Source organism: Tamandua tetradactyla, chromosome 6 (assembly GCF_023851605.1).
Source record: "Tamandua tetradactyla isolate mTamTet1 chromosome 6, mTamTet1.pri, whole genome shotgun sequence".
NCBI classification, from domain to species: domain Eukaryota; kingdom Metazoa; phylum Chordata; class Mammalia; order Pilosa; family Myrmecophagidae; genus Tamandua; species Tamandua tetradactyla.
The window spans coordinates 57,749,518-57,772,797 of NC_135332.1; the positions used below are offsets into that span (position 1 = coordinate 57,749,518).

Sequence of the window (23,280 nt, forward strand, 5' to 3'; positions counted from 1 at the left end):
TGACTCTGCTTATTTTTCATTAAGAGGAGAAAAACTGAGATGTTGCTTTATGATCTGAGTTGTTGATATTCCTTCTGAATATGATTTTGATAATTTATTACTGAAGTTTTCCCATGACAATCTAATTTTACTCCTTTTCTAGAACTCTAGTTTTTATACCTCTGAGAATCCATAGTCACTGGAAAGAAATATGATGGTAATAAAATAAAGAACTGCCTTTCAGTACCTGAGTCCTTGTCCATTTCTTCACTCTTGCAATCTGTAGACCTTGTATTTTGATGGGAACACAAATTTGCAACTGGTATTCTGCACCAAAGAGATTTTCCCCATTTATCTGCAAAATAACATTAGAGAGTAAGAAGTCAAAGCTGGGTTTGCTTTGCCATTGGTAGTTTTGCAATCATAGGCCCTAAGCACTTACACTGAACAGGAATTCTTTGTGGTCAGAAAGTCCCCGGCTTGTGTTCATGTACATCACTGATGGTCTGCAATTGAGAGGACACGTTAGGCCTCAAGGTTCCCTTCTCATTCTGAATGAATTTGAATGCTACCAAATGCATACGCTAGGACAGAAGGTGTTGGATCTTAGGAATCAAAGTTGGATGTCGAGATGTAAAGTGGCTATAGGGCATTTGGGATAAGGGGAAATGTTTGCATCCTGTATAATTGTGCTGGTTCTCTCTCTGTCATTCCTCAGTGTGGCCTTACTTTTCTCCCTCCTTACTTCCCAACTTCGTAGCCCCTTTGTCTTTCTTCTTTAGCATCACAGTATTTTTTTGGCACTCCTCCCTTGATTATCATGATGGGGTTTCCAGGGTCAAACCATTAGTCAGAGCCTAGATTCTAAGCAGCCTCTTTTCAAGGAAGGGCAATGTCCACATCCACCCTGAACAGTTATATCCATAAGAGGAGAATGCCTGAAGCTGTCCCCCAGGCATGATAAATAACACTGATGTTTTGGCCCCGTAGAGTTACTTACTTGGTAAGACCTGCACGGAAGACATGCCTGACTTGAAGGCTGTGAGTCTCTTTGACCAAAGACCTTTTTTCATTGGAACTAGAAAATAAAGAGTGTCAGTTCCCAGTATCCCTTTGTACGGTAACAGCTGCTTCTGTACCTTGCCTTCTCAGGATCATCAGAGGTCAGATAAGAAAAGTCTCAGAGATAAGCAATTAGTATGCAGAAGAATTAACTAGAAAATTTGTTAAAAATGCAGATTCTTGGCATTGGGTGATCCCATGCCAATCCCCCTTGGCTGATTCAGTTACTCTGGCTGGGGCTGAGAAACCTGCATTTTAACAAGCTCCTTTGGTGATTCTGATGCTGGGAGGGAGAACTGAAAAATAACACTTGGAGAAATATTGATTTAACCAGATTTTCTCACCTTTGGCTCTACTGACATCATTTGGGGCCAGGTAACTCGGTTGTAGGAGTGTGTCCTGTGCATTACAGGATGTTAGGTAGCATCCCTGGCCTCTACCCACTAGGTGCCTAGAGCACACAAAACCGTTCCCCCACCCCCAGTTGTGACAATCAAAAATGTCTCCAGAAATCGCCTCTGGGAGGCAGAGTAGCCCCCATTGGAGAATCACTTCCCAACACCATAGCCAACCCATCCCCAAACGCAGAGGCTTTGTAGATGACAAAGCTACTGTGAAGTAAATGAGCCAGCATTAGAAAGCTAGTCTCCCAACCCAAGGGGCTCATTCTAGATTATACCATATAATTACTTTGGGTGTGAAGAAAGGAAAATTCAAAATATCTTTGATAATAAGAAGGGGAAACCAAGTCACAACAGGTGTCTTCTGTCCATTCCTTCCTTCCCAGGCAGTGAGGGGGTCAGATTTCTTCCAGGGTCACAGACCAAGTCTGCTATAATGCAGGCAGTACTTACTTGGTGATCTTCACAGTGATGTCTGCTGTCCTGCTTGGAAAGGCATTCTCCTCTAGCTGCCAAACTACTGAAAAGTTGGCCTATTTTGAAGGGGACAAGAAAATGGTCTTTTGATTCTTCTTTATGCCACTTCCAGTTCAGATTGCTTTTTAATCACTAAGCAGACTTAAGAAACATCATAGCTCTTCATATTTGTGTAGCATAGCACATTTCCATATCTATATGAGCTGCTCAGTGTCAGGGCAGGTGGCAATATTTGTGCCCAGCAGCAGATCTACCCAATAGCAGATCAGGAACTCATCTCAGGACTTTTAATATATAAAATAAAGACTTTTAATTTAATGTTCCTTCCGTACAACCCCTGCCTGACTAGGGCGAACCAACAGTTTGTCTATGGCTGTATACTGGGAAACTCCCTCCCACCTCACCAATGCTACTTTCAGGCAAACTTATCAGTTCTAAGCACTGCTATGGATTGACTATACAGTAAATGGAAGCGAGGAGAACACACTGAGAGATTCAGGTGAGACAAAATGTAGAAGACACCAATTCCAGGGTAATGAGAAAAGTCAACCAATAAAAGCAGACTCACAGACAACCTCTTGAATACGGGGTGACCAATCTTGCAGTTCATGAGCATAGAAGCAGTCGACTTAGAGTCATCATCACACTGAATGTCTAGAGAAGGAGGCTTTTAACACAGAAAAAGACTGTTGTTGAAGGGCAAAAAAAGGAGCAGTTCCCTCATACCAATTCCGTAAACACCCACAGATTCTCTACATGCCAGGCATCCTGCCAGGAGATGGGAACAGACTCGATGCCTCCCTTACAAATAGAGAAGGAGAGTTTAGTGGTAGACCGCTGAGGAATTTAAATACGAGTCCTAAAGAGTGGCTTTGTGAGAGATACAGAGAATACCAGTGAAAAAACAAATTAATTTCAACTAGTAGGAATCTGTAAAGTCTTCGTGGGGAAGGAGAATTTGAACTGGGATTTGGACCAATGCAAACTGAACATACTGAGATGGGCTGAGTGGACCAGCAGGAGCCCAGGCATGGCCATGCAGCCTTTCTCAGCCATGGCTCTTCATCTGCACCACAGAACACATAAAATGATTTGAATAGCTATTTTCTTAATCCTCCCAAAGATGGTAAATAACTAGACTCATTCTAGTTGCACAGGTCTGCTAATTCTTTGCAGATAATGGATGCTGTCCTAGCCCAATTACCATCACTAAAATGTAGTTGAGCAAAGTCAGGTTTATTAACTTGCCACCCACCGTGGTAAGTAGTGAGTCTTACCAAATGAAAGAATTATTAAAGAATTATGGGAAAGGGGGAACTCAGGTGAAATTTAAATGAAAGGCTCAAAGCAGACTAGGGCTGTAGGAAATCAGATCTGGATTGTGAACTGATGCAAGGACCATGTCCTCAGAAACTATAGTGTTAAGATAGGTGTGGAAATCTTTATCTGAAACTCTGTAACTTGGTTGGAAATTTAGACTGCTTCTCTTTTTCAAAGTGACTTAAATTCTTCAGGCAAGAGTGAGATCATTTCATAATTACTGATATAACTTCAAACAGTGAAGTGGAAACCTATGATTTTAGAGAACAAAACTTCTCAGTGTTATGATACTTTCCAGCTGCAGCATGTTCTTGGAAGAAATATTGATTCATATTATCTTTACTGCTGGCTTTGTGCCTCTGTGATCCCCACCTAATAAATGGGAGGGCAGGGTTTTATTTTCCCAGACCAACCTAATTTTTACTTCTCAGTGCATAGAGCATTAAGGCTTATTTATCTCTCAGAATCCTGGTTAAGAAGGGTGGCAGAATTCATGGAGACAAAGTAGGTTTTCAGGGTTGTGGTGGGGAATGGGGAGTTGATGCTTAATGGGTACAGAGTTTTTTGGGGTGATGAAAAAAGTTTTGGTAATGGATGGTGGTGATGGTGGCACAACACTGTGAATGTAATTATTACGTTCAAGTATACTGAATTGTATACTTGAAAGTAACCTAAAATGTGAAAATGTATATTGTATATATGTTATCACAATAAAAATGTGTTTAAAGAAAAAAAAGAAAGGCTGTAGCCAGGGAGGAGTGACTGTGCAGCAAAGGAGTGCCATTAAAGGGTTTTGAGGCAGAGAATGGCATGATTGGATCCATGGCATATGGATGGATTAGAAGGGATTTATCTAGCTAATAAACATTCATTGGATGGATCAGCATGAGGTTGGAGGTAAGGAAACCAGGTTAAGAGGGTACCATAAAAATTTTTTTTAATTTAAAAAGCAGGCATGCAGTAAAAGAAAAGCATGAGTGACAGGTTTCAAAGTTACTCTCATAGTTACCTTTTGTATCCTCTTAAACTGTAAGTTTCTGGGGTATGTCAAAACCATGTTTGTCATGTAGGAATCTTCTCCAGAGTTAGTTACACTAATGTTCAAAGTCAACTCCTTTGTGAGACCCACCACCAATTCCTGCCTGTACAGGGTGTAAAAATAGATTAAAATGTAATCAGTTTAATTAATACACAAAACCTGGAAGCAATATAACAGCACTTAATCACTTCTCAGGTAAATTGTCTAAGGATACATTTGCCTAGTCCATCTTTCCCTCAACATAAACACCAGGACTGCAGCCCATCTTCTGTTACTGTGTGAGATGATAATAACGGCTACCATTTATTTAGTGTTTAAATAGTCCATATGCCAGGGACTGCGCTAAATACTTTGCATGCTCAATAATCCTCATAATAACCCTATGAAATAGTACAGTTATTGTGATTCTATGTTAAAGAGGAGGAAAACAGAAACTAGAGAGGCTAAACCAATTTGCCTGGATTCTACAGCCCAAGCAGGAAACTGGGAATATTGGGACCAAATCCTGTTTCCTCCACTAATTCACGATGACCCTAGGCAAATCCATCCACTTGGAGGATATTGATTGAATACTTTCTATGTGCCAGGTTCTCTGCTCTGCGCTGGAGCTCAGTGCTGCAGAAGACAGACACCGCTGCCCTCAGTAACACCTTTCTTCATGGTTTTTGGCCTTGGCTTTCCTTAGTGATTCACAAGATCATTAAGTCCTTCCAATTTAAAGGCTTTCACCTCAGGTATGGATCTGATCAGGCTAGAGAAGAGAAGACCTGAGGATATGGAAGCGCTTCCTTCAGACAGTTGATGTACTGGCAGAGCCAGTATCAGCAGTTGATGCGTACAGAAAAACACATTAACAATGCAAAGACAACTTTTTAACCTTTAAATGCCCAAATATGTAATTAATCTGCAGCTCTGGGGAGTAATGAGACGTGTTTTTTTGTTTTTTTTTTAATCACTCTGGCAGCTGAGAAGAGGATAGATTGATTGGAGAGAGACAGGAGGTAGAAACCAGTTATATCAGAGAGATGACACGCGCCTGAAATAGCACAGTAGTATGGGGGGATGGAGACAAGGAGTAGACACCAGAGATTGGTCAGGCCATACTGTGAGCAGAGAGAAAAAGAGAGAGGAATCAAGATGACTCCCGAGTTTCCAACTTGGGTCACCGAGAGGTGGTATTCACTGAGGAAGTGAACACAGCAAGGGGACCAGGTGGTAGAAGACAAGTTCAGCCCGGAACCTGATGCGAGCTGCCTGCAGGAGGTACACTAGGTGGTGCTGTAGGGTAAGCCGCAGTACTGCGTCTACTCCCCCAAGGAGATGGCTGGAGGGTAATTCTTGGCTCCAGTGAAATTCCCTGCTGGAAACAGCAGCATCTGCTTGTTAGGCTGGATTCCAAAACACTCTAATGACTTAATTGGGTCCCCAGTGATTGGGATGGGTAGGGCCAAGCCATCCACATCTGAACCCCAATTCCTGTACATGTGTTTGAGGAGGCCCACCAGAACTCTGAGGGTCATCAGTATCATGTTACCCACACACCACTGGTAGCCAGAGAGGGCACTATAAGGCCACCACATATGCAAAATCAAACACAGGATCGCTCCCTCCCCGCCCTGCCTCCCGAAACCATTCTTCCCAAGGCTTCCCCAGTTCAGTCACTGCCAAATCCATCAGCCAAGAATTCAGTAGCCCAATAGAACCTTTTGTAATGACTAAAATGTTCTATATCTTTGCTGTCTGATACCACTAACTATATGTGGTTAATGCAGCTGAAATGTGGCCAGCGCAATTGAGAAACTACATTTTTAACTATATTTAATTTTAATTAATTTACAGTTAAATAGCCAAATGTGGCTAGTGGCTACTGTATTGGACAGTGCAGCTTTAGTTGCTTAAGTTGAAGCCTCTAAAGATATTGTACAACTTTCTTCTTCCCCACAGCAAACCTGTCAGCACATCCTGTGAGCTCTAACTTCAAAATATAACCACCTTCATTATACCACCCTGGCCCCAGCCACCATCATCTCTCACTGAGTTATTATGATAGCTCCTTATTATCTGTTTGCTCCTACCAGCTACTCTCAACTCAGCAGCAAGAGTGAGCCTGTTAAAATGCAAGATCATGTCCCTCCTGGCTTCCCAGCTCACAGTAAAAGCCCTTATGTAGGGCCTATGGAGCCCTAAATGATGCTTCCCCTGGCCCCATACCTCTCTGACCTATTTTCCCACTACTTCCCCTCCTTCACTCCACTCTCACACATTAGTACCCTCGCCAGGCAAGGTCCCATATCTCAGGGTATTTGCCGTAGTTCTTCCCTCAGATACCCAAATAGCTTGTTACCCCACCTCCCTTTGTGCTGGCCAAATGTCACCTTTTCAGGGAGCCCTTCCCTGACCACTTTGTTAAAAATTGCAATTCTACCCCCATCCAGCACTCACTCCCACCCTCCTTGCGTTATTTTTTCTCCATAGTACACCTCATCAAAATATATTATATATATACTTAGCTCTCTTTTCCCCAAAAGTATCAGGTGGGCAGCGATTTTTTCAGTGGTTTTCACCAGGTACAGGGTAAATGTTCAATAAATATTTGATGAATTAGTTAATTTGGCCAAGAGGTGAGCCAGGGAAGACATTATCCCTAATTGAAGTAGTCCTGGGAGTGAGGGTCTCTGAGTCATGAAAACAAATTGTCCAAGATGTTAAGAGACCTGGGTTCAAGTTCACCAAACGGCCACTGTGACCTCATGCAGGACCCTCAACTCCTGAGCCTGTGTCCTCATCTATAAAATGGGATTACAAATCTGTATTGCCTTCCTCATAGGGTGGCTGAGGATGCAATAAAGAAATAGATGCAAAACCCATTTGTGGGCAATGAAGGAAAGGGGGAGGAGGAAAGCAGTTAATCCTGATAAGGAGTTTGCCTAGGGAAGCCTTCAAGAGGAAGTTAATTGCAAAAACCACAAGGACTGGATCGACTCACTCTGAGATGGCGGTGACCAGGTGTAACTCAGCGACACAAAACAGCTTATTATTGCAGGCCTTCTCATAGGGCAGCTACAACCAGACAAAGAAGGGCAGAATCAGCCCAGGAACCCCACCATCTTCTCCAGACGACTTGCCTGCCCTGCTCACTCGAAAGTAAAGCTGACAGGCTGGGTCTGTGGAGTTTTGACTGTAACATCCCTTCATCCACCCTATGAAGACCGTCAGGGGTAGGAGATGAGCTTAATCCTTCGACATAGGCACACCGTGAGTCGGGCCTCTGGCCAAGGACAAAGATGGGTGACCATGCAATGGAGGAGTCCTCATCACATTCACATCACATGAATTAAGCAATGACACTCATAACTCACTACCGTGAACAAAATGGAAGGAAAAACCACGTGAAACAAAGCTTCTTCAGTCCTTTCAAGTACAGGCAGGAACGAGAACTATCTAACTGAACATTGCCAAGGTGCAGTCCTGCCAGGTCCTCTGCTACCAGGCTAGTCTTCTCCGTAGGTTAAATATTTCTCTTGCCATCTTGCCTACACTACAACAAACCAACTAATTCAGTTATATGTGGTCCACAATATGCTATCCAGGTTGAAAAACCAAAATTGCAATAGAAGCAGGGTCTACTATCTATTATGAAGGAAACATAACTCCTTAACTGGAAAACCTCTGCCTTTAGCTCCCCAGTGGGCAGTGATCACTTTAGCAGCTTTATGCAAAAACTGCTACCATGGGCTGGGGCTGGAACAGGAGCCCAGAGCTAAGAAGGAGACTTCCTACTTCTTGGAGAAGGGAAATGCAATTTACCGAAGTCAAAATCTAGAGCTCCATGTGACTGGGGCAACAGTTCTTTATGCAGGCTTTTTGTTTTATTTTGTTTTTAATATAGCCAAGTAGTCTACTCTCATTGATCCAACCCCAGTGACAGAGAGCAGGTTTCAACCACCTAAGCTCCCAGCTCGAATTCATTCTCTGCAAACATCTAAATGCCTAACACCAGATAATTTCTCCTCACCCATTTTATAGGTAGAATAATTTTCAAAAATGTCTTTGCCTAGGTTTTAGGTTTGTATTAAAGAATGCTGCTTTGCATTCTTCTTGACTTCTTGACAGATTTCAACATGGGCAATTCAATATGGCAAACTGTCCATAGCTTTTGAAGCTATCTTAAAGGTATAAGGAGGTTTAATTTTGTCCTCTATTTCTATCTTAAAAATTTTAAGGAGACTAATAAACCATCCTTGGAATTCTGGGAATTATTTTCAGTTATCTTAAATCCATGGATAGTTTCATTTCCATGAAATGAATTAGCATTTGGTCCATAAAGAAAAAATGTCTTTGCCAAACCATCATAGTTACAATTAAGGTAAGAATCATGTACAGATGTTAAACAGGATATGTAAATAGTCTCAAAGCGTCTCCCCATAAGATATTAATTATAAAAGAAAATATCATCCTTAATAGGATAAATCAACATGATATGCCTCTTAATATCATGCACTGAGAATACAACATCACTTCTGTGATATTCCTGCCAAAATTTGTAATCTAAATCTAATCATGAAAAAATAGCAGACAATCCCAAATTGAAGAACATTCTACAAAATAACTGGCCTGTGCCCTCCAAAAATTTTGAGGTCATTAAAGACAAAAAAAGACTGAAGAACTTGTCCAGATTAAAGGACACTAAAAATAAATTACAACAAAATGCAATGAATGATCCCAGACTTGATTTTTTTTCTTTTGCTATAAAGGACATTAAAAGGCCAACTGGAGAAATGTCGTTAAGGCCTGTAGAGTAGATAATAGTATTTTATGAATACGAATTTCCTTATTTTGATCATTGTACTGCGGTTATGTCAGAGAATGTTCGTGTGTTTTAGGAAATACATACAGAAGTATTGGGGGTAAAGAAGTATCATATTGGCAATTTAATCTCAAATGTCTCAGAAATAATGTGTGTGTGTGTGTGTGTGAGAGAGAGAGATAGAAAGAGACAGAGAGAATGATGAAGCATATATGGTAAAATGTTAACATTGGGGAATTTGGATTAAAAAGTACATGGGATTATATTCTTGCACAGAGTGTTTTGTATCACATTTTTCCCTGGGGCAAGTCATGCCCTTTGAAATTGTAGACATAAATATTTATATAATTGAAACTTTAAATATTGTTTTCTGTTCTGTTTTTTCTTTTCAGATTCAACAATGTTTTTAAATAATATACATTGTTCTTTTTAATGTGGCATTTGTCTCTGCAGTTTCTATTTCTTTCCTGAGCTCAATAAGTTTACTTTTCATGACTATAAAATCTCATCTTTAAATGCAAAAACAAAAAAAAGTACATGGGATGATGATGAATATGCAACTATGTGATGATATTGTGAATGATTATATATGTAGAATGGAATGATCAAAATAGGAATGTTTGCGTTTGTTTGGTGTTTTTTGGTATTTTACAAAAAAAAAAGTACATGGGAGGGCGGTGCGGCGGGGGCTCAGCGGCACAACTCTCACCTACCATGCTGGTGACCTGGGTTTAATTCCCGGTGCCTGCCCATACCAAAAAAGAAAGTACATGGGAATTCTTTGAACTACTCTTGTTTTGGTAAGTCAAATCTTTCAAAATAAAAAGCATTTAAAAACAAAATATACATAATAAGTGATAATCTATGTATCACAAAAACTTTATTATATTAGTTCTATTTTTTAACAATCTAACTTGCTGTCCCTAAACTTCTTTAAAAATAATGCACTCTTTCCCTGGCAATATGGGTCAGAAATCTTAGAATAAGCTGGGACTCAGCATCAAGAGATTGAGAAAACCTTCTCAACCAAAAGGGAGAAGAGAGAAATGAGACAAGATAAAGTTTCAGTGGCTAAAGAGATTTCAAACAGAGTCAAGAGGTTATCCTGGAGGTTATTCTTACATGTTATATAGATATCACCTTTTTAGTTTAAGGTGTATTAGAGTGGCTAGAGGGAAGTGCCTGAAACTGTAGAGCTGTGTTCCAGTAGCCATGTTTCTTGAAGATGATTGTATAAATATAGCTTTCACAATGTGACTGTGTGATTGTGAAAACCTTGTGTCTGATGTTCCTTTTATCTATGGTATGGACAGATGACTAAAAATAATGGATAAAAAATAAACAAATGATAGAGGGAACAAATGTTAAAATAAATTGAGTAGATTGAAATACTAGTGATCAATGAAACGGAGTGGTAAGGGGTATAGGGAAAAAATAGGGGGAACAAAAGGTTAAAATATATTGGGTAGATGGAAATTCTAGTGGTCAATGAGAGGGACGGGTAAGAGGTATGGTATGTATGAGTTTTTTCTTTTTTCTTTTTATTTCTTTTTCTGAATTGATGCAAATGTTCTAAGAAATTATCATGGTGTTGAATATACAACGATGTGATGATATTGTGAAGCATTGATGGTACATCAAGTATGGAATGTTCATATGTTAAGAATGTTTGTGTTTATACATTGTTTTGTCAATAAAAATATTTTTAAAAAAGAAAGTAAAATTTCTTCACTTAAAAAATTAAGAGGACAATATTTGCTCCCAGGAAGGCTGATCCTCTTTCTTCCTAGGCAGATGAGCAGCAGAATAGTCTCCCTGATTATGTTATTCTCCTATTTTATTTACTACTGGTGATTGGCATCTTGGTATCGACCCAAACTGATGCTAATAGTTTATATAATTCAAATTAATATAGAGCATTATTGTAAATATATGGGACAGTCATGAGGGTTCTATGAGTACCCTGAAATATACTTTATGTCACGTGAAGCTTTCCTGTGCCAGCAGGAACTACTTTTACTTATTTTTTTGAGACTTAATTCATTTTGTTGACTGAGATGATTACTTTTTAAGGCTCATGTTGTCACTCTATAAGACTAAATGGAGAATGACAGAATAGCCTGGAGGCCAGGGTCTGGGTAGGAGTAAAATCAGAGGATCAGGAACCTGTTTCCTTCCCTCCTGATTTTCCTTTGTCATGAAAAAACGTTTCCCATGGCACTGTCTGCCTTCTTCACTGCATGGACGGGCACCAGGAGGAAAGGTTAGGAGGAAGGTTGGCGGGGCCAGACATTCAATCCAAAGGCCTTGGGCAGGGCCTGGGAAGGGCAAGCACACCAAAAGGCTTCCTCTCTGCAGCCACACAGGACCCTCCCCACAATGCCATCAGAGACCCTTCCCAAGTGAGAGCCCCACGTTCACGTGCTTCATTAAATATGTAACAAGCACTTTTTGTGAACATAAAGGATTTGGCACCAGTGGGTGGGGATGGGGGGGGTGGCTTGGAGACCTGTGTCACCCAGAGGAGACCTGGGCAAGTTAACACCTTCTCAGGGACTCAATTTCCCCATTAGTACAGGGATGGGCCTAATTACTGCGTGAACGCCCCCACAACTCTAACATTCTTTGAAGTCAGGGGAGCAGGTCCTTTTTGGGGGATGAGGTCCTAGTTGTGGACAGAGTCACCTGGAAGATGGCAGAGGGTTCAGTGTAGTTGTCCAGGATGGGGTGGGGATGGTCCCTGCGGCCAGTGAGGGTCTGGAGTTGGTAGCTGACATTGATGCTGATGTTGGAGAAGCAGTCCTCCTCACAGAGCTGCAATAGGCAGGGCACAGGTTGAGTGCGGGGCAGAAGATGACAAGGAAAATGCTTTTAATTTTGATGTAGTCATAATAAGAAATGAACAATGAAAGAGATGGGTTGGAAGTCCTAAGAATCTTCCAGATAAGCCAGGCTGAGAGAAAACTTCCTTTGACCAAGCTGCTGAGAGCTTTCGAAAAATTTTCTTTGATCTGTCTATGGCCTTGCAACTCATAACTTCTCTATGGCTCCCACTGCAATCATCAGAAGTTAAGAGCTGGCTTGGACTTCATTCAGAGTGCAAATGGGAGCCACTGAAGGAAAGAGACATGGTCACGTATGTGTTTTACAAAGCAGCATGGAAGATGCATTAGAGAGGTTAAAACCAGAGATGAGGTGGTCACTCCGCCTTAAGGCTTGTACCCAGATAGAAATGTCAAGTCATGTGTTATGCTTCCATTTGCCATTCTTTGTTTAAACAACCATTTCTGCCATGAAAAGAGCTTTGAGCATATGTACATAAGTGAGTATGAATCCTTGGTGGAAAATTACAGTTGGGCTTTTATTTAAGGAAGGCTTATAGATTAGCCAGAAACCTTCCTAATCCAATTAACAACTGTCTTGGGAACAGATGTCTAGCCAGAAGCATAATTCATGAGTTTGTTTATTGGAATAAATAATTTATACAGTCCAAAGTTCTAGGTCCTGTCAGTCTCTGAACCTTGACAAAAACATTTTTTTATGTCTTTGGGTAACTGCCTAGAGTAAATCTTTCTAAAAAAAAATTGTCATTTCTATCTTTCATTCGCTCCAGTTTTTTTTTCTGATGCTGATTCCTAAAAGGGTCCTTATTGTCAGGTGAGGTTAGATACTCGGGAGAGAGACAACCATTACTCCTTGCAATGTGAGCATTTCCCTTTTTGTCCAGGTTTCTAGGAAGCTCCAAGATAAATAGTTCAATTTCAGAGGGTTTTTTCAATTTGGATTTCTAGCAACTCATCTCCATTTCTTAAGCCATTAGGTGGGTTCTAGATCAATTATTATTTTAATTGACTTATTTGTATACATGGATCTGTATCCTTCATTGCAAGTACCTCAAACTTCTCTCAATAACATAGATGCATATGGACTCTCTTCTAAACCCCTCCACTAACCTCTCCCTCTGTGGGGATGAGCAAGAGATTCTCACAAAGACATGACCCATTGTTCCACTCCTTCAAGTAGTTCAGACAAGTTTTCATGTTTGAACACTGCAGCCTTTTCCTCTGCTTTTTCACATCCATGTCCACTGTGAAGTTGAGCAATGTCTCTCTGAGGCCTGGGAATGAAGACCAGACATTCCCGATGAGGCCGGGATTAGCAGGCCGGCAACAGAGGGGCTCCCAACTTCCTCGAGATTTCCCTCTGGGCCCCTCCCGGATGGTGTCCTAGGCAGACATTTCTCAGAAGCTGAACTCCTGAGTTTCTTTTTCATTTCAAGGGAAATTTTCTCATGGTCTGCTGGCCCTTAGCTGGGGACCCTCAGTGCATCAGCCTCAAACCCAGACCAGCATATTCCCAAGGCTGAGGCCACCTTTCTTATGGAAGGAGGGTTCAGGGAGGAGGCTGACAATGGGGAAGAAATCAAGAAGAAAGAAGAAAAATACAGACAACGGAAAGGGAAACCACAGTGCAAAACCTAAGGACAGAAGAGCTGGAAGCACCTTGGAGATTAGTTAAGCCAACTCTCTTACTGTTCAGAAAATAAACTGGGGCCCAAAGAGGGAAAGACACCTGCCCAGCATCACATAGCTACTCAGCAGATGCCATTCAGGCACTGTACCTTAAATCTTGCAGCCTATACAACTGGAATGGCTTGGCCTGTCATTTTCTACAATAGATTCAAGAATGGTCTCCTTCTGAGACAAAGCCACCCATCCCCAGAAGAGGGCTCTCTGAGCTATGAAAAGAAGAGACACCTCAGAGATTACCATTGACAGATGAACCCTTGGGGACTGTAGATGAGGGATTGATTATCTGGAGGCGAGCTCTTAGGCTGCCAGTAATTAGTTGGGCCAAGAAAGCCATACCTACTTTTGCCTCAGGAAACAGTCCTCAATGAGGGTCAGATAAGGGAATGTGAAGGAAGACCAAGTTTCCAGAAGCTTATCCAATTCCCATAGGGACCTGGGAGATGTGGTGAAGAGGGGAAGGAAGAGGATGTGAATCAGAGAGAAAGAGGAAGGGGGTAACAGGAAACAGGAAGGTCAAGAAAGAGAGGAGAAAATAGAGTGTACAGACAGGATCCCAGGCTCTCATGCCCCGTCTCTGGCCTAGGTGCTTCTCAGGAGCCCCTGAGCACACATGTATACACACTAGGGCACAGTTCCGGAGAGATGGAGGAACAGCTGCCTTTCTTCTGAATCTTCTTCTTTCAGAAAATCAACCCTTAAGCCCGGAGGAAGGGACCCAATTTCCCTCTTCCCAACAGGATCAGATAAACCCTTTCAGCGTGTGAACTCAACATCAGACCACTGTTTTCTGGGACAGTTCATATTTAAAGGCTCCTAATACAGCTTAGCTCTAACAGAGGGATTTCAAGCCTAGGGACTTTACACCACCAACAACCCTACCACCAGATGCACACCACACCCACAAAGCCCTCTATCTCTTCCCCTTATATAACCCACCTAGAGATGACAATAACCCTGCAGCAGGTCAGCTAGACTGCCTGTTACCTGTCTCAGCAGCTGGGGTGGCAGAGCTGACTTCAAAGCACAAACGAGCATTCACACTGTTGTTGAAGCCAATGGGCAGTACTGTGGGGGTGAAGGTCATGGACACCTTCATGTAAACCACAGGTCTTGAGCTAAAACAAGACAGCAAATAGCACCATGAGAAGTGACCATAGGGCTTCTCACTCAGTGCTTGGCTGATGCTTTCATTCATCCAATGAACATTTATTAAACATCTCCAACATGCTAAATGCTGTTCGAGTTCTCAGGATTTGGTAGGGAATAGACAAGGTCCCTGCTCTAGTGAAAAAGTAGACAACAGGTAAATAAGTAAATAAGCGAGGAAAATACTGTACAGTGGTAATGCAATGATAAAAATAAAATAGGATAAGGTAATAGAGACTTGGGGGCTATTTAGATTGGGTGGTCAGAGAAGGCCTGACTGACAAGGCAATTGAGTTGAGATCTGTTCACAAGAAAGAGAGAACCATGTAAAGAGCTGGAGGAAGAACATCCTAGACAGAAAGAACAGATAGTGCAAAGGGCCTGTGGCAGGAATGAACCTGGTTGTTTGAGCCTGACTGGAGCATAATTAGTGAGATAAATTACTAATTTATCTAATTAGTAATAAATTAGTAATTTAACAGGAGATGAGAGCAGAGGGGTGGCAGGGACCAGGCCATAGAGAACCTATATACTCTGCAGGTTTCACTCCAAGTGGGAGCCACCGAGGAGTTCTAAGTAGCAGAGTAAAGGGATCTGGCTGCTGTCTGGAAACTAGACCACAGGGAGTGGAAACAGGGAAGAATGCCATGGCAGTGGTCCAGGTGAGAGTCGATGGTGTCTTGTATTGCAAAATAGCAGTAGAGATGGAGAGGAGAGGGTGGATTTATAAGTATTTTAGAAGTAGAGTCAATTAAACCTTCTTGTGCCTGAGGGCAGGAAAAAGAGAAATCCAGGATGCCTCCTAGGTTTTTGCCCTGAACCTTTGGGTGGGTGGTGATATCATTTGCTGAGTTGGGAAGACTGGGAGAAGACCAGGTTGGAAAAAGAGGGGTGGGTGAAAACAGAGCTCCAATTTAGACATGTTAACTTGGAGAGACCTGTGAGTAACAGCGAAGAGGGGTGTTGAGTAGACAGCCAAGTCTGGAGATGAGTGGTGAGGACAAAGCAGAAAGGGGATCCGTGCAGCATATTCATAGCCACTATAGCCACAGGATTTGATAATTCACTTAGGGATGGAGCTCAGAAGCCCTTAAATTCATCATCATCTTCTTATTCATCACAAATGTTAAGTACTTTGATTACAGTCCCTCATTTAAACCTGGGAGGTAGGTGTTATTATTATTTTCATTTATAGATGAGAAATTTAGGACTTAGAAAAGTTAAATAACCTGCCTAAGGGCACACTGTTGCATGAAGGCTAGGTTCAATTCCAGATGGGCAAACTCTAGAACCTGTGCCCCTAGTCACTGCACTTACTCCCTCCCATCAAAAAGGGAAATATTTATGGCAGGGAAACAAGTGAGGCCAGGGCCTGGGACCCTAGAAGGCAGGGCAGACCCCTACCGGAGCACAGCTGCTCGACCCAGAGCGCCCACGGTGATGTCAGCAAGGCTATCGCCACTGAAATCTAAGCCACCAGCCACAGACGTGCCGAAGTAGTGGAGTCCTGGGGCCACCGCTGAGGCTCTGATCCGCTAGGGGTAGGAAGAAATAAGGGGAGGAAAAGAACCGTTCAGGCCTATTCAAATCAGCCTGATGAGGCACAGACCCCACCCCAAGGAGCCCTCAATCTAGCAAGAGGAGAGAGAAGGGCAAGGCTTCCTGCAGGAAGTACACTGGAAGGAGTCTGCAAAGGCAGGTAGGAATTGACAGGCAAAAAGGAGGGCGGATGTTTCTTGAAGATGATTGTATAATGATACAGCTTTCACAATGTGACTGTGTGATTGTGAAAACCTTGTGTCTGATGCTCCTTTTATCTACCTTGTCAACAGATGAGCAGAACATATGGAATAAAGATAAATAATAGGGGGAACAAATGTTAAAATAAATTTAGTTTGAAATGCTAGTGATCGATGAAAGGGAGGGGTAAGGGGTATGGTATGTATAATTTTTTTTTTCTGTTTTCGTTTTATTTCTTTTTCAGAATAGATGCAAATGTCCCAAGAAATGATAATAATGATGAATATGCAACTATGTGATGATATTGTGAATTACTGATTATATATGTAGAATGGAATGATCAAAATAGGAATGTTTGCATTTGTTTGGTGTTGTTTTGGTATTTAAAAAATAAAATAAAAAATTATTAAAAAAAAAAAAAAAAGGAGGGCAGGGCCCTCCTGAGAGAGAGGAGGGTGAAAAAGGAGAGAGCAGGGTCCTCAGAAGGGTGAGTGTGGAGGGTGGGGATGGGGGTGGGGGATAAAGGAACAGCAGGAGACTGAGGTGTGAGTGGGTTTGATGCGGGACTGGAGTTGGACCTGTAGGAAAGGTGGGAAGTGGTATCCAAGGCCTTTTTTGAAGAAGGAATGTAATCAAAATTGCATTTTAGAAATGCCACTAAAGACAAGAGAGAATCAGGAGGCTGGGGCAGGGTGGGCATCCAGGGAAGCAGCCACGAGGCCTTCAATGGAGTAACGGTGCAAGCATAGGGAAGAGGGGCTGGTTTGGGGAGTGAGCTAGAAGGCAGACTCATTAGGACCCAGGGCCTGACAGGCTGTGCAGGGTGAGGAAGAGTCCGGAGTGCTTGTCCCAGGTTTCTGGTCTGGGTGATGGGGGTGGGGAGGGGGGTGGTTATAGCAGCAGGTCTTGGGAGAAGAGGGTGCTTTCTGCTGGGCAGGGTGAGCATGAAAGGCCTGTGGCCATCCGGGTGGAGATGCTCAGGAGGCAGCTGGAATTCGGAGCTGAAGTTAGGAGGGAAACAGGAGTTGGAGGTGGGTGAAAGAACCCATAAAAGAGGTAGCATGAGTGACTAGAAGTGGAGCCCTGAGGGATGAGAGTTAAGGCATGGAGGGGCTGGGTGCGGGACAGGAGCCAGAGAAGGGACAGAAAGAGAGGAGAGAGGGACCTGACACAGGTCCATGGTCAGGAATACCAAAGGAGGGAGATAAAGGTCAAGAGTTAGAGGGACATCACCATAATCTACCCCACTCCCCCAACTGCAAGCACGGGGTGATGTGCTGACCTGGAACTTCCCACGGCGCTGTGTGATTTCTCTCCTTCATTGGGCACTCTCAGCCCCTGAGACCTCCCCCACACTTAGTACTGGGCTTGACTTGGGGATCAGCCATCACATTTAGGGGAGGTCAGAGCCCCAGAATAAAGATAGGGAGAGAGGTGGGCACTGTGAAGCCCCACAGGTCACCTGTGAATAGGTGGCAGAGAGGCCACCCCCGCGTCCATTGTAGATGTACACGCTACCGAAGCTGTTGCCATCATCTGCCCCAAAACCTTCCAGAGGGGCCCCGATGATCACATCTGTGAGATTATCCTGACTGATATCTCCCACAGCTGCCATAGCAAAGCCAAACCGGGCTTTGGTGAACTCAGGGCACCCACTCAGCGTGTGTGCCAAGGAAAAGGAACCATTCTGCAAAACAAACAGGTAGCACAGATCTCAAGAGAGAGGCACAATGTGTCCACCCCATGACCACCCCAGAAGGCATGCCCCCTGGGCCGGCTGATTATGATTCTCCAGCAGGTTCTCTAAGACTCTGAAAAGGCAAGTGAACTTCCTAAGATCACACAGCCATCCAGTGGTAAGGCTGGGACCCTCCTGCCTTGTAGTTCAGGACCCAGAGCCTGCCCACTCTGCTCCCTCCACTATTAGGGCAGGCAACTGGAAGGCCTAGGTCTAGTCTTGGCTCCATCCCACACTTGCTAGATAAACTTACGCAAGTCTCAACATCACCAAGCCTCATCTTCCTCAATTGCAAAATGAAGGCGACAGCTACCTCCCATGGTTATTGTGAGAAATGAGTGAATACTCGTGAAACCCTGGACAAAATGTGCTTTGTAAACTGTGTAGCTATAAGAGATATTATCATCAGCAACTGCCCTTGCTTGTAGAAGGTGGGAGAATAGAGCAGCTGCCCCGCCCCTTCCCCCCAGTAGACACCCACCCTGAAGCACCTCCCTCCCCATCACTGGGGAAGGGCTCTCCCAGCCTCCATCACCTTTGCACCAGGCTGAGCGCCCAGTGCCTCAGTGAGCTGAAGAAGATGAAGAATCCCCCACCTGTTCATTCCAGAGGTACACATAGACTCTGCCTTCTTCCCCAAGAACATGATAAAATGGAGCAGCCACCAGCAAGACGTCTGTGGTCCCATCCATGTCAATGTCCACAGGGCACAGCTCAGAGCCAAAATAGGACCCCATCTGCAGCCCAGGAGAAACCTAGCTCACTGGGGTGCTGGGGAGGGTCCCTGACAACCCCACAGGAAGGCTGGACAACCACACCTGGGTCATTCTAGGTCAATTTGGCTCAACAGAAAAACACAGGGGAGTGGGTGAGCAGCCCGATGCCCCACAATAGAGGAAACAACCTGGGAATCAACCATGCAGAACCCCAGCGCTGCCGCAGAGCACTGCCCAAGTTCTCCCCACTGTGGGCCTGGGCCTCAGCGGCCCCCGTGCAGAATAAGGAGGAGGTGAGTTTGACCCAGGAGGTACCTGCTCTCCCTCCAGCACTTGAGTGAAGTTGGCCTCCTGGATGACAAACACGGCCCCCCGCAGCCTGCGCCGCGGAGCCCCCGCCACAAAGGAGGGGCCCCCCGGCATGTGCACCACGGCCACTGCGTAACCTGCGGCAGGGTGAGAGGGGGATTGGTGTGGTCGTGACCAGGAGCACCCACGGGCCATTCTCGGGGCCCCCCACCTTCCCAGCCAGCCTCTGACGTGGGCTGGGAGGAGGGCAAAACAGGAGACACTGGTGTTCTCATCTTTTGAAAACGCGACATCAGCGAGTACTCCCACCCACCCCTGTCGCAGGCCACAGGCGCGTGCCCCACCATGCAGACGTGCTACAGCCTCGCTAGAAATTCACCGCCCACGTTTATTCACGCGGTCGGTGAGGACCGAGGCGAGTGGTGAGCGGACACGCACACCATTAGTGATGGGGAGGTCCTGCCCTCCCCAGGGCACTCCCCAGGGCCACCGCCCAGGGTCGCTGGTAGAGGCCGAAATCCACGGCCTCCAGGTCTTAGCCAGGCCCCGCCCCAACCCAGATGCTCTCCAAGCCCCGCCCCAACCCAGGTGCTCTCCAGGCCCCGCCCTCACCCAGGTAGCTGTACTGGGCAGCCTTGGCGTCCGCCGTTTGGTTCAGGAAGCGGCCCCGCCGGGCACACATGTCGTAGTGCAGCACGCCCCCTGACCAGTTGAAGGCTCCGACGGCGCCAAGCAGCACTTGCTCCTGCAGAGGACATGGGTGGGGGCCATGTGAGAGGAAAGAACTCAGGGCCCAACCACGGTGACCTCGAATCTGAGAACCTTGTTGGGAGAAGGGAGGGCCTTCGGTGGCCCTGTGAGGGTACAGCCAGCAATGCAGGCAGGAAGGTGAGGTGCCAAACTAACTCTGGATTCCAGTTATCCCCTCAGAGCAGAAAGCCGACCAGGGGTCCCAAAGATGAACATAAAAAAAAGAAGGAAAAAAAAAAGGATGATTGTGCAAGATAATTGCCATGGCATTCTCCTCAGGGCCTCGCCCGCAAGGCCCACTTGTGTCGAGTGAAGGTGCTAACTGCCATTCCACCATGCACAGGGACCACTACTCACCAAGTGTTTCTCCCCTGTCTGTCCATGAGCGAAGCAAGAAAGCCCCCCCCAGGCCAAATCCTGTCTCGCCGGTCTGTATTAACAGGGATTGCTCAGTCTTTGAGCATACCAAACAAAACAACCTTCTGTAATGAATATGGCCACACTTTTGTCTCTCTCAAATGTCCAGGTGAGGGCAAGCAAGCACAAGGGTTTCCTTTTATCCTAAAATAACACACTGTAGAAGGCAGAGCCCTGAACTGTGGGCCAGGAGCCCCCACTCCCCAGGTGTTCATGGGGCTCTTACTGCCCTCTTCCAAAAGATATTCTGCCTGTGGCCGAGTCCACCACACACCTTATCCAGGATCTGGGCGCTGAACCCAACTTGTGCCATCTGGTAGTGAAGGGCCTCTCCAACCGTGCCTAGAAGCCAAGAAGCGCAGTGAGACGCAGCAGGGGGCTGAGGGGAAGGGAGGAGCTGAGTCAGGGAGTGGTCCAACCTAGCTCGGATCCCAGGGGAATCAACGTAAGGGAAAGAGCACCAGGCTCTTCCCTGAGAGAGTCTGGTCCAGGCTTTAGGAACTACTGGCTGAGTCGCTGGGCAGTTCCCTTCTTCTGGGCCTCCGTTTCCTCATCTCTGAGCTCCTGGGAGCAGGAACTACATCCCCACCATGCTTGTTTCTCCAGCACCAGTTCAGAGTGAGGGGGGTGAGGGAGGCTGGGGGTATTGTTGCTTTTTTAGAGATGGAGAAATTGAGGTCAGAAAGGGGATGGGACTTGCTCAGAGTGCCACATCAAGGTAGGGCAGAGGCAGGGCTGGGGTCTCCCGCTGAATTTTGAAAGGGCGGTCACAAGTGGCCCGGGGAACCTCACCTTCCATGTGAACAATTTTCTGCTGCAGTTTGCTCAGCAGCCCGTCCAGCGCCGTGTAGTTGGTCACCTTGAAGGCGTGGGTCTCATCAGGGTCCGAGGCAATCAGCTTCAGTTCTCTGTCATTCTTCTCCTTCTCAAACGACTCTCCCACCTGCACAGAGGTTCTGGATCAGCGAGGCAGCGCTAGGAGGGCTGGCTCCCTCACTTCCTCAAGCCCTGGGGTTCTCCAGGCCCAGGAAGAGGGCCGAGCCGCTTGGCCTGGCCTTCAGCACCTTCTCTCACCTGTCCTTGTCCCTGTTCTCATCCACACACTCTGATTTTCCCAAACTACATGGGTTTTCCTGAATACACCAGTTCCTTCTCACCCCTGCTGTTCCCTCTGCCTGCAAAGGCTTTTCCTCCTCACCTATGCCCTAGGCTAGCTACTCTTGTTTGTCCTCCGAGACCCAGCTCAGCACCATCTCTTCCAGGAGCCTTCCCTGATGTACTTCTTGTGGCCTCCCAGAGTGTCTACTGCTCTACCATCGCTGTTTGGCAAGTGAACTGTGACCCTATTGGAAAATGAGCCCTCCATAGGAAGATCCAGGGGGATGCAGGCCATAGGTACCAGGAGGTAAGAAGCTGGGGAGTGGTTTTCTTTAATAGAGCGAGGTTTGGGTAAACTGCTTACAGAGGATGATGGAAAACCAGAAGCACTTATCAGGATCCCTGGCCCCTCCTCATCCCAGATTGCATGGGGTCAGGTGGCACTTCTGCAAGCTCCTGGCTCTTACCCCGATGGCAAAGCGCTCAATGCTTTGCATCTTTGGGGAGCTGATGACAGTCGTGAGGTTGAGGGGGTCGCTGAATATGTCCCCATCCGTGATCACCACCATGACCTTGGATGCCTTTTTTCTAGAACCATGACTTGGTGTGAAGATGTTGTCTCTAAGCAGGAGAAAGTAAATGAAGAGGGGAATTTTGCCACATGGATGGCTAAGCCCTGAGGAGATTTTATTCATTGACCTGTTTTAGAATTGGAGAGGATTAAAGAGCCCTCCTAAATGGGGAACAAAGGGAGGTGATGCCCTGTATGTCACACAGTGGGGCTGGATGCAGGTGGGGCCACCACCCAGGTGTACTGGTTCCTCACCTGCTCCCAACAAAAAGGTGCCGGATGGCACTTGAGTCTGCTCCTTTTATGTGTGTGCAGGAATGGCAGTGATGTTAAAAACAATGGCTAATACTTACACAGCACTTATGTACCAGGCACTGTACCTAGTTTCACCTTTTAATCCTTCCAAAATCCTATGAGGCAAGAACTATTAGTACTTTCTTTTTTTTGAGGGGGGGGGGGTGCATGGTTCGGGAATTGAGCCCAGCTCTCACACATGGAAGGTGAGCAGTCTACCACTGAACCACCCGTGCAGCCAATATTCTCATTTTAAAAGTGAGGAAAATTAAATACAGAATGGTTACGCAACTTGCCCAAGGTCACATAAGTACAATTTGGAGCTGGGATATGAACCTAGGCAGCCAGCCCACTGAGCCCATCCTTGTAAGCACTGCGTTAGGAAATCTCTGGAAAAATTTCTGGAGGGTAGTCTGGGATCTGTGAGGTCTTCTGTGAGGTCTTTCAATCCAGGCTGCCTTCCGGCCAGAAGAGAGCTAGAGCCCTGATCCCTCCTCTTCATGGTTCTGTTCACCTGCCTTCTCCAGGCATGATGCCTGGACGCTCTGGGCAGGACCCCAAGCTGCACCTAGGAGGTGCTCAGCTAATTCCCACTGCCCTCCTACTCACAGGACATGCTGCATGGCTGAGGCAGTCTTCGTGACTTTCCCCACTTGAGTGATGTTCTGGACTCTGACAAGGGAGGCCATCACATCCTGGCTGTCCTGAAGGTCAAACTCAGTCTGGATCACTTCCCCATATTGCACCAAGGCAAAGCTGCACTGGAAGGGAGAGGCCATGGTGGAGAAGGGGTTGGAAGAGCCACCATGTCCAAAACCACCCCTGCCCCTTGGATGACTTCCCCAGGAAGCAGTGGAAGAATCTACTGATTCCACCTTATCTCA

The 23,280-nt window shown here is 45.3% G+C and overlaps 1 protein-coding gene across 3 annotated transcripts in view; it reads right to left on the reverse strand.

Annotated features, from left to right (window-relative positions):
- Positions 1–23,280, reverse strand: part of ITGAE (integrin subunit alpha E) — an 86,832-nt gene that overhangs the window by 17,264 nt on the left and 46,288 nt on the right. For 2 of the 3 annotated variants that reach the window (XM_077165572.1, XM_077165573.1), the window contains 19 exons: positions 23,006–23,157; positions 21,999–22,152; positions 21,226–21,376; positions 20,708–20,775; positions 19,879–20,011; positions 19,273–19,403; positions 18,838–18,978; positions 17,966–18,190; positions 16,168–16,298; positions 14,602–14,732; positions 13,039–13,202; positions 11,771–11,899; positions 7,265–7,338; positions 4,249–4,381; positions 2,488–2,586; positions 1,896–1,975; positions 980–1,057; positions 422–485; positions 227–334 (listed from right to left, as the gene is read on the reverse strand). In XM_077165572.1, coding sequence (XP_077021687.1) covers positions 227–334; positions 422–485; positions 980–1,057; positions 1,896–1,975; positions 2,488–2,586; positions 4,249–4,381; positions 7,265–7,338; positions 11,771–11,899; positions 13,039–13,202; positions 14,602–14,732; positions 16,168–16,298; positions 17,966–18,190; positions 18,838–18,978; positions 19,273–19,403; positions 19,879–20,011; positions 20,708–20,775; positions 21,226–21,376; positions 21,999–22,152; positions 23,006–23,157 — 2,346 coding nt within the window. The remainder of the gene's footprint in view (positions 1–226; positions 335–421; positions 486–979; positions 1,058–1,895; positions 1,976–2,487; positions 2,587–4,248; positions 4,382–7,264; positions 7,339–11,770; positions 11,900–13,038; positions 13,203–14,601; positions 14,733–16,167; positions 16,299–17,965; positions 18,191–18,837; positions 18,979–19,272; positions 19,404–19,878; positions 20,012–20,707; positions 20,776–21,225; positions 21,377–21,998; positions 22,153–23,005; positions 23,158–23,280) is intronic. The other variant, XM_077165574.1, reaches the window with a different exon arrangement.